General features: G+C 50.2%; 1 protein-coding gene across 1 annotated transcript in view; it reads right to left on the reverse strand.

The window, feature by feature from the left end:
• VWA8 (von Willebrand factor A domain containing 8) overlaps positions 1-8,777 on the reverse strand; it is a 176,475-nt gene extending 167,698 nt beyond the window's left edge. Inside the window, exon 1 of the mRNA XM_068166488.1 lies at positions 8,601-8,777. Within this exon, the coding sequence (XP_068022589.1) occupies positions 8,601-8,745 (145 nt within the window). The 5' untranslated portion in view covers positions 8,746-8,777. The remainder of the gene's footprint in view (positions 1-8,600) is intronic.
• Positions 8,778-11,513: the final 2,736 nt, after the last annotated feature.

Genomic DNA, 11,513 nt, shown 5'->3' on the forward strand with positions numbered 1-11,513 from the left:
TGTGAAGAACTTCTTACTAATATCCAGACTAAACTTTCCCCTGGCACAGCTTGAGACTGTGTCCTCTTGTTCTGCAGGCGGTTGCCTGGGAGAAGAGACCAACCCCCTCCTGGCTACAACCTCCCTTCAGGGAGTTATAGACAGCAAGAAGGTCTCCTCTGAGCCTCCTCTTCTCCAGGCTAAACAATCCCAGCTCCCTCAGCCTCTCCTCATAGGGCTTGTGCTCAAGGCCTCTCCCCAGCCTCATTGCCCTTCTCTGGACACATTCAAGAGTCTCAATGTCCTTCTTAAATTGAGGGGTCCAGAACTGGACACAGGACTCTAATTTCAGATTACAAAATTTTTAATCACAATGACTTAGATCCTGTCCACTGATAACTAATTCCCATTACAGGATTCTTAAGTCTGACATAGTTCTCACTGTGTCACAGGCAGCAGATACTCTTGTGAGTAATACTGCAATGATTTAGGCTTTGAAGCCAGGTTTTGTTACAAAATGGGACTGACTAATGGAATGAAGCTGGAGGTGGGGAGATTCAGGCTGGAGGTTAGGAGGAAGTTCTTCCCCATGAGAGTGGTGAAGCCCTGGAATGGGTTGTCCAGGGAGGTGGTTGAGGCCCCATCTCTGGAGGTGTTTAAGAGCAGGCTGGATGAGGCTCTGGCCAGCCTGATCTAGTGTGGGGTGTCCCTACCCATGGCAGGGGGGTTGGAACTAGCTGATCCTTGTGGTCCCTTCCAACCCTGACTGATCCTATGATACTACTATGATACTATGACTAGGTTTTTTGAAAACATCAGAAGTGAACCTGGATAGGCAGAACCGTGGAAAACAGTGAATGAAGGCAGCACATGTTTTGGTCCACACAAGTGACAGAGTGTATGTCATGGATGTTAGGGAGAAATTCTATACAGAGAGAGATTGCCCATTGGAATGGGCTGCCCGGGGAGGTGGTGGAGTCACCATCATTGGAGGTGTTCAGGAGGAGACTTGATAGGGTGCTTGGTGCCATGGGTTAGTTTTTTAGGTGGGTTGGATTGGTTGATGGGTTGGACACGATGATCTTGAAGGTCTCTTCCAACCTGGTCTATTCTATTCTATTCTATTCTATTGTACATTGAGTAGCAAAGCACATGAGAGACCTTGCTTTGCCTGTAGTATCTGACAGGCAATGATTTCTCTTCATCCAGCTGTTCAGTTTTCATCAAATTCAGTATTTGAACCCACCAACTCCTTAAAGCATCTCTGTGTGTTCCACCAGTTTAATTATATTGCAAACAAATAAATGTCAGTGAAGGTCAGCCTAGATGACCTTTAGAAGTCCCTTCAAACCAAAGCCATTCTACGAAGGGAGTTACACAGAACTTCACTTGTTCAGCTCAGACTGGTCTATTCTATTCTATTCTATTCCATTCTATTCTAAAACAATAACTCATCACAAATAACTGCAGTTAGTCTGCAAGCAAATGTGGCCAAGAGGGCCAATGGCATCCTGGCCTGCATTAGGAATAGTGTGGCCAGCAGGAGCAGGGAAGTCATTGTGCCCCTGGACTCAGCACTGGTTAGGCCACACCTTGAGTGCTGTGTCCAGTTCTGGGCCCCTCAGTTTAAGAAAGACATCGAAACACTTGAACGTGTCCAGAGAAGGGCAACAAGGCTGGGGAGAGGCCTTGAACACAGCCCTATGAGAAGAGGCTGAGGGAGCTGGGATTGTTTAGCCTGGAGAAGAGGAGGCTCAGAGGTGACCTCATTGCCCTCTACAACTACCTGAGGGGTGGTTGTGGCCGGGAGGGTGTTGGTCTCTTCTCCCAGGCAACCAGCACCAGAACAAGAGGACACAGTCTCAAGCTGTGCCAGGGAAGGTTTAGCTGGAGGTTAGAAAGAAGTTCTTCACAGAGAGAGTGATTGGCCATTGGAATGGGCTGCCTGGGGAGGTGGTGGAGTCACCATCCCTGGAGGCGTTCAAGAGAGGATTGGACGTGGCACTTGGTGCCATGGTCTAGTCATGAGGTCTGTGTTGATAGGTTGGACTTGATGATCCTCGAGGTCTCTTCCAACCTAAGTTATACTGTGATACTGTGATACTGTGATTCTTTTCAGGTTTTTTGGAAGGGACCCTGAAGCCTGCATTTAAAATTAACCCCACACAACATGTGTTACTAGAAATTAAGTTTCCCTTTAAATGAAGTTGTGCAGCCCAAAATCCTTCCTGGATGTTCCATTACCCTTTAGTCACTCAGTGCCTCTGTTTTTCACTGCTGAGATCTCCATGAAGCTTGACCACTAGATAGTTCCAGTAGAATAGAATAGAATAGAATAGAATAGAATAGAATAGAATAGAATAGAATAGAATAGAATAGAATAGAATAGAATAGAATAGAATAGAATAGAATAAACCAGGTTGGAAGAGACCTTCAAGATCATTGTGTCCAACCTATCATCCAACACCACCTAATCAACTAAACCATGCAACCAAGCACCCTGTCAAGTCTCCTCATGAACACCTCCAGTAACGGCAACTCCACCACCTCCCCAGGCAGCCCATTCCAATGGGCAATCACTCTCTCTGTGTAGAACTTCTTCCTAACCTCCAGCCTTAACCTCCCCTGGTGCAGCTTGAGACTGTGTCCTCTTGTTCTGGTGCTGGCTGCCTGGGAGCAACCACCAGTTCCTCCACAGTCCCCAGTGCACCAACAAGCCATACTTGCTGTACACACACAGACCTGAAAAGCAAAGCATGGCTCCTTCACATATAGCAGGACAAAATCAAGCAAGCCCTATGAGGAGAGGCTGAGGGAGCTGGGGTTGCTTAGCCTGGAGAGGAGGAGGCTCAGGGGAGACCTTACTGCTCTCTACAACTACCTTAAGGGGGATTGTAGACAAGCAGAGGTTGGTCTCTTCTTCCAGGCAACCAGCACCAGAACAAGAGGACACAGTCTCAGGATGTGCCAGGGGAAGTTCACGCTGGAGGTCAGGATGAAGTTTTACACAGAGAGAGTGATTGCCCATTGGAATGGGCTGCCTGGGGAGGTGGTGGAGTCATCATCATTGGAGGTGTTCAGGAGGAGACTTGACAGGGTGCTTGGTTGCATGGTTTAGTTGATTAGGTGGTGTTGGATGATAGGTTGGACACGATGATCTTGAAGGTCTCTTCCAACCTGGTTAATTCTATTCGATTCGATTTGATTCTATTCTACTGGAACTATCTAGTGGTCAAGCTTCATGGAGATCTCAGCAGTGAAAAACAGAGGCACTGAGTGACTAAAGGGTAATGGAACATCCAGGAAGGATTTTGGGCTGCACAACGTCATTTAAAGGGAAACTTAATTTCTAGTAACACATGTTGTGTGGGGTTAATTTTAAATGCAGGCTTCAGGGTCCCTTCCAAAAAACCTGAAAAGAATCACAGTATCACAGTATCACAGTATAACTTAGGTTGGAAGAGACCTCGAGGATCATCAAGTCCAACCTATCAACACAGACCCCATGACTAGACCATGGCACCAAGTGCCACGTCCAATCCCCTCTTGAACACCTCCAGGGATGGTGACTCCACCACCTCCCCAGGCAGCCCATTCCAATGGGCAATCACTCTCTCTGTGTAGAGCTTCTTTCTAACCTCCAGCCTAAACCTACCCTGGCGCAGCTTGAGACTGTGTCCTCTTGTTCTGATACTGGTTGCCTGGGAGAAGAGACCAACACCCTCCCGGCCACAACCACCCCTTAGGTAGTTGTAGAGGGCAATGAGGTCACCTCTGAGCCTCCTCTTCTCCAGGCTAAACAATCCCAGCTCCCTCAGCCTCTTCTCATAGGGCTGTGCTCAAGGCCTCTCCCCAGCCTTGTTGCCCTGCTCTGGACACGTTCAAGTGTCTCAATGTCCTTCTTAAACTGAGGGGCCCAGAACTGGACACAGGACTCAAGGTGCAGCCTAACCAGTGCAGAGTACAGGGGCAGAATGCCTTCCCTGCTCCTGCTGGCCACACTATTCCTAATGCAGGCCAGGATGCCATTGGCCCTCTTGGCGACATTTGCTTGCAGAGTAACTGCAGTTATTTGTGATGAGTTATTGTTTTAGAATAGAATGGAATAGAATAGAATAGAATAGACCAGTCTGAGCTGAACAGGTGAAGTTCTGTGTAACTCCCTTCGTAGAATGGCTTTGGTTTGAAGGGACTTCTAAAGGTCATCTAGGCTGACCTTCACTGACATTTATTTGTTTGCAATATAATTAAACTGGTGGAACACACAGAGACGCTTTAAGGAGTTGGTGGGTTCAAATACTGAACAAGAGGACACAGTCTCAGGATGTGCCAGGGGAAGTTCACGCTGGAGGTCAGGATGAAGTTTTACACAGAGAGAGTGATTGCCCATTGGAATGGACTGCCCGGGGAGGTGGTGGAGTCACCATCACTGGAGGTGTTCAGGAGGAGACTTGACAGGGTGCTTGGTTGCATGGTTTAGTTGATTAGGTGGATTGGATAATAGGTTGGACGCGATGATCTTGAAGGTCTCTTCCAACCTGGTCTGGTCTATTCTATTCTATTCTGTTCTATTCTAACACTTTCTCCCTTGCACTTAAAAGGTACCATAACAGCCAGTAAATCCAATCTGGCAGGGATGTCAGATCCAAATTACTGGGCAGACAACAATTTGCTGTTTACTTGACTGTAAAAAGCTTCCAGGCTTCACAGAAATATTTTTATCAGCAGGGAAGAGACGTGCAAGCTCAACACTGCTTACAAGACTGAAAATTACAGCAGCTGCATAAAAAAAAACCCAAACCCATGTACTGCACACATTTCAGACCACCTCTTTGTAACTTCAGTAACTTGAAGGGAGTGATAGCTCTGCCAAGAACACATGGAGTCATCTTCAAAACATTAAAAGAACAACAACAAAACAAGCAGTATTCCTCGTATCAAGGTCCCAAATTCACAGGAAGCACTGTAATGAATGTTTCAGGTGCTGGGAGGGCAACTATCCCTAATAGTGTCTCATGGATATAGGATAGGATAGGGACAGGATAGAATGAGGACAGCACAGGATAAGGATAGGATAGGATAGGATAGGATAGGATAGGATAGGATAGGATAGGATAGGATAGGATAGGATAGGATAGGATAGGATAGGATAGGATAGGATAGGATAGGGACAGGATAGGGACAGGATAGGGACAGGATACGGACAGGATACGGACAGGATTAACCAGGTTGGAAAAGACCTTTGAGATTATGGAGCCCAACCTATCACCCAACACCATCTGATCAACTAAACCATGGCACCAAGCACCCCATCCAGTCTCTTCCTAAACACCTCCAGTGATGGTGACTCCACCACCTCCCTGGGCAGCACATTCCAATGGCCAATCAGTTGTCCTGGGAAGAACTTCTTCCTAACACCCAGCCTAAACCTCCACTGGCACAGTTTGAGACTGTGTCCTCTTGTTCTGTCACAGGTTGCCTGGGAGAAGAAACCAACCCTCACCTGGCTACAACCTCCCTTGAGGGAGTTGTAGACAGCAAGGTCTCCCCTGAGCCTCCTCTTCTGCAGGCTAAACAACCCCAGCTCCCTCAGCCTCTCCTCACAGGGCTGTGCTCCAAACCCCTCCCCAGCTTTGTTGCCCTTCTCTGAACACCTTCCAGCAACTCAAAATCTTTCCTAAACTGAGGGTCCCAGAACTGGACACAGGACTCCAGGTAGCCTGCCTTTAAAAGACTACAAGACCTTTGTTAATTACTAGACCTTTGATATTTAAATCTTTCTGCTAAAACTATCATCATCACTGACTGTAACTGGGGATACTCCTACTATTCATATACCTAAACCCACCACATACACATACAATGTATTCATGAGTATTGCTAAGCTACACTCAGTTACATTCTGCAGCCCATGGAAATGATGAAGTATTTTTAGCAATACTGAATTTGCCATCGTTTCATTTGGCTGAATTTCTTCTTGTTCTTAAAGATACCCACCCAAACTAAGGGCTGAAAAGCGCTGAGCGACCTTCTTCAGGTGTTTGTTTCCCATGTTGTTTATTTGTCCCCTTTGGTTTAAGATAAGTAACCCTTCTCCTTTTCAGTACTTTAAGCAAATAAAATATTTCTTATTTAAAAATTCTTTATAGGATTTTACAGTTCCTCAAAGGAATAGAATAGAATAGACCAGGCCAGGTTGGAAGAGACCTTCAAGATCATAGTATCATAGTATCAGTCAGGGTTGGAAGGGACCACAAGGATCATCCAGTTCCAACCCCCCTGACATGGGCAGGGACACCCCACACTACATCAGGCTGGCCACAGCCTCATCCAGCCTGGGCTTAAACACCTCCAGGGACAGGGCCCCAACCACCTCCCTGGACAACCCATTCCAGGGCTTCACCACTCTCATGGCGAAGAACTTCCTCCTCACATCCAGCCTGAATCTCCCCACCTCCAGCTTCATTCCATTCCCCCTAGTCCTATCACTACCTGACATCCTGAGAAGTCCTTCCCCAGCCTTCCTGTAGGCCCCCTTCAGATACTGGAAGGGCACTGTTAGGTCACCTGGGAGCCTTCTCTTCTGCAGACTGAACAGCCCCAACTCCTTCAGTCTGTCCTCACAGGAGAGGTGCTCCAGCCCTCTGATCATCCTTGGGGCTCTTCTCTGGACACCTTCCAGCACCTCCACATCCCTCTTGGAATAGGGGCTCCAGAACTGGAGGCAGTACTGCAGGTGGGGTCTCCCCAGAGCTGAGTAGAGGGGGAGGATCACCTCCCTTGACCTGCTGGCCACACTTCTCCTGATGCAGCCCAGGATCTGATTGGCTTTGTGGGCTGCAAGTGCACACTGAGAGCTCACGCTGAGCTTCCTGTCCACCAGCACCCCCAAGTCTCTCTCCTCAGGGCTGCTTTCCAGCCACTCACTGCCCAGCCTGGACTTGTGCCTGGGATTGCCTCCACCCAGATGCAGGACCCTGCACTTGCTCTTATTGAACTTCATGAGGTTGGCTTGTGCCCACCTCTCTAGCCTGTCAAGGTCCCTCTGGATGGCCTCCCTTCCCTCCAGCGTGTCTGCTGCACCACACAGCTTGGTGTCCTCAGCAAACTTGCTGAGGGTGCACTCAATGCCACTGTCCATGGCACCCACAAAGATGTTGAACAAGATCATTGTGTCCAACCTATCATCCAACACCACCTAATCAACTAAACCATGCAACCAAGCACCCTATCAAGTCTCCTCCTGAATACTTCCAATGATGGTGACTCCACCACCTCCCCAGGCAGCCCATTCCAATGGGCAATCACTCTCTCTGTGTAGAACTTCTTCCTAACCCCTAGCCTAAACCTCCCCTGGGAGGCTTCCTTTTTGAGATACCTTAGTGATACTGTGAAAAACTAAATACTTACAGAACACTTAAAGCATTTAAACAAATAACCTGGCCCACTAAGAAAGAAACACAGCTTTTTAGAAAGCACTAACATTTGAGATAAGTGGTTAAAAAGAGAGTGTAATTAAGAGCTTTAGCCAGTACCCTACCATCAGAACCATTTGTTGTCATTCTATCTCCCTGATTTACAGCTGCTCACCACTCCTTCCCTGTTCAGTAGGTTTGTTGCTTTGGGCATTCATCCAGGAAAGTGCTAGCTACCACAGCCACATGTCACCATTTCCAAACACCACTTCTGCTCTGGCCTGTCATCCGTCTCAAGGGTCAGCAGAGGACACTCCAGGACAGTTCAGGTCATCCTTCTTAGCATATGCAAGCTCAAGGTCAAACCCCCATCCCATCTCATTGCCGTATGCTGCAGGCACGCTCACACATGCCTTGAATAAACCTTTATTTAGAATAAACCAAACCAGGTTGGAAGAGACCCTCAAGATCATCACATCCAACCCATCAACCAATCCAACCCACCTAAACAGCTAACCCATGGCACCAAGCACCCCAGCAAGTCTCCTCCTGAACACCTCCAATGATGGCGACTCCACCACCTCCCCGGGCAGCCCATTCCAATGGGCAATCACTCTCTCTGTATAGAACTTCTTCCTAACATCCAACCTGAACCTCCCCTGGTGCAGCCTGAGACTGTGTCCTCTTGTTCTGGTACTGGCTGCCTGGGAGAAGAGACCAACATCCGCCTGTCTACAACCTTGACAACCCCTCAGGTAGATACTGCTTTCCCTTAGCGAAAGGACAAAGCCAAGCAACGCAGAAACAGGCAGCACCACAAGATGGTCAGGTGCCACTTGATGGAGAAAAGCAATTCTCACAGGTACAGGCCAGGGGGCTGCTCCTTACTTAGCCGCGGGTGAAGCACTTTGAAACAAATCTGTGGAAAGCCACACTAAGCATCCCTGCAAGCCTGTGACATCGTTCTGCTGTTTCCACTCGCGCAACGTTCACGTCCAGGACCGTACGAGGAAGCAGAGCCAGCAGCACAATCTGGACAGAGCAGCAGGCCACAAGGCGGTGACCTGCCCCCGGGCCGCCCTCAGCGGGGCTGCCCACCCTCCCGGGCTGGGTGTCAGAGCCTCGGGAGCGGCCGGGGCAAAGGAACCGCAGGGAAGGCTGCAGGGAGGCGCAGGCCGGGCCACACCGGGGGCAAGGGGGCATTACCTGAGCTGTGCAGCGCCCTGACCTCCAGACGGCCGGACCGCGTCGCGGCCGCGCCGCCGCCCATCACCTGCCGCAGGAGCAGGCGGACCCTGCGGGCCGCGGGGCCCCCGGCCCCGCCGCCCAGGCACAGCACCCGCGACTGCATGTGCCGCTGGGAAACCGCCACCGCCGGGCCGGGCCGGGCCGAGGCGGAGGGGGGAAGGAAAACGCCGCGGCACAAAGTCCCACCGGAAACTCGCGCCGGGCCAGCGGCGGCCGGGGCGGGCACGGGCCGGCGTGCGGCGCGGGCGCGGGCCGGCGTGCGGCGCGAGTACGGGCCGGCGTGGGGCGCGGGAGCGGGCCGGCGTGCGGCGCGGGAGCGGGCCGGCGTGGGGCGCGAGTACGGGCCGGCGTGCGGCGCGAGTACGGGCCGGCGTGCGGCGCGGGCACCGTCCGGCGTGCGGCGCGGGGACGGGCGCGGCGGCCTCGGCCCGAGCTGTCAGTGCCGGCGAGGTGCCCGGGCGAGCTGCGGACGACTCCTTTGGCCGGCAGCACCCGGCCAGAGGGCGAGACAATGGCAGGGGAAGCCCCAGGGTCCCTCAGCAGGGGCCGCCGGCAGTCCGATAGCTCCGGTGTGTTTGGTCGGGAGGGCCGGGACCTTACCTCCGGGGAGGACGTTATTTGTATTGTATATGAAAGAGGCTGAACTCCATTGCTAGAAACATTTAAAACAGCCCTGAAGGCAAAGCACAAACAGCTGTGGCTAAGGTCAATTCACTCGCCGAAGGTATTTCCTACCTCTGCATTCCCGGTCCTTTCTGCTCCGTTGCTACCCCTGAGCCCTGTTCGTGGGACTACATCAGGAAGAATTTGAGCCAAGAGAATCAGGAGTGAAGTTTTGCACATGCATGGCTTAGATGTAAGAGAGATTTGTTTAAAAGTTCTATTACTGAAGCAGATTTCAGAGCTGGTGTGTTTCAACTGAAGTTCCTGCGGTTGTATCTGTGTAGAGGCTCAGGAGTAAATGTTACAGCAGCTTGAAAACTTGAAGCGTTTGTGATCTTGAACTAAGCCTACTAAGCTGAGACCTGCCTGGTGGATGTGGGACAGGCTCTGGATGTAGTCTACCTGGACTTCAGCAAGGCCTTTGACACTGTCCCCCACAGCAAATTCCTGGCCAAGCTGTGAGCCCATGGCTTGGACAGCAGCACTCTGAGCTGGGTTAGGAACTGGCTGGAGGGCCAAGCCCAGAGAGTGGTGGTGAATGGTGCCACATCCAGCTGGCAGCCAGTCACTAGTGGAGTCCCCCAGGGATCAGGGCTGGGTCCCATCCTGCTCAGTATCTTCACTGATGATCTGAATGAGGGCATTGAGTCCATCATCAGTAAATTTATAGATGATATCAAGCTGGGGGCAGATGCTGATCTGTTAGAGGGTGGGAGAGGCTCTGCAGAGGGACCTCGACAGGCTGGACAGATGGGCAGAGTCCAAGGGCAGGAGACTGAACACATCTAAGTGCCAGGTTCTGCACATTGGCAATAACAACCCCATGCAGTGCTACAGGCTGGGGTCAGAGTGGCTGGAGAGCAGCCAGGCAGAGAGGGACCTGGGGGTACTGGTTGAGAGTAGGCTGAACATGAGCCAGCAGGGTGCCCAGGCAGCCAAAAGGGCCAATGGCATCCTGGCCTGCATCAAAAATAGTGTGGCCGGCAGGAGCAGGGAAGTTATTCTGTCACTGTACACTGCACTGGTTAGGCCACACCTGGAGTACTGTGTCCAGTTCTGGGCCCCTCAGTTTAGGAAGGAGGTTGAGTTGCTGGAACGAGTCCAGAAAAGTGCAAAAAAGCTGGGGAGGGGTTTGGAACACAAGCCCTATGAGGAGAGGCTGAGGGAGCTGGGGTTACTTAGCCTAGAGAGGAGGAGGCATAGAGGAGGCCTTCTTGCTGTCTACATCTGCCTAAAGGGAGGTTGTAGCCAGGTGGGGGTTGGTCTCTTCTCCCAGGCCACCAGCACCAGAACAAGAGGACACAGTCTCAAGCTGCACCAGGTGAGGTTTAGGCTGGATGTTAGGAAGAAGTTCTTCACAGAAATTGGCCATTGGAATGTGCTGCCCAGGGAGGTGGTGGAGTTACCATCACTGAAGGTGTTAAAGAAGAGACTGGATGAGGCGCTTGGTGCTATGGTTTAGTTGATTAGGTGGTGTTCGATAGTAGGTTGGATGTGATAATCTCAACAGTCTTTTCCAACCTGGTCTGGTCTACTCTACTCTACTCTACTCTACTCCTATTCTATTCTATTCTATTCTATTCTATTCTATTCTATTCTATTCTATTCTATTCTATTCTATTCTATTCTATTCTATTCTATTCTACTCTTAGCAAAAGGTAGAAATTAGAGTCTGCCTTCATCACCTGTATTTCAGTATCTCAGTGTCCATGGAGTTGGAAGAGTTTTTTTTCCAGGAAATCTACTATTTTGTTCATGTTTTTACCATTGAGCAATTATCCCAGAGGACAACCATTAGGGAATGAACTAAGCACCTGTTTAAAGATAGACAACTTCGACTTCTAAGCCCCTGAAAGAATATTGTGGGTGCTGATCTAGTTCTAGATGCATTTCTGCAGCTTTGTATTAGGTGCTTTAAACACTTGAGAGAGGTGAGACACCATGACCTTCAGCTATTCCCATTGCTAGAGTGTTGGTTGTATTTAGTTTCTATTCATAGTACCTCATGTCTGTGAATCTGTTTTCTGGGTCTAAGGCAAGGTAAACTAAATTGAAAAATCCTTTTATGGATATTGCCCTAATTTCTTCTAAGCTGAAGATCATGACTGCTGGAGGCTAAAGACAGGCAAGGTAACAAGAAGGTCTGGCAGGAGAAAGTGATGCCCTATGAGGAGAGGCTGAGGGAGCTGAGGTTGCTTAGCCTGGAGG

The sequence above is a fragment of the Melanerpes formicivorus genome, unplaced genomic scaffold, assembly GCF_026170545.1.
Source record: "Melanerpes formicivorus ecotype bairdi unplaced genomic scaffold, bMelFor1.0.p_v2 SCAF_101, whole genome shotgun sequence".
In the NCBI taxonomy this organism is placed as follows: Eukaryota; Metazoa; Chordata; class Aves; order Piciformes; family Picidae; genus Melanerpes; species Melanerpes formicivorus.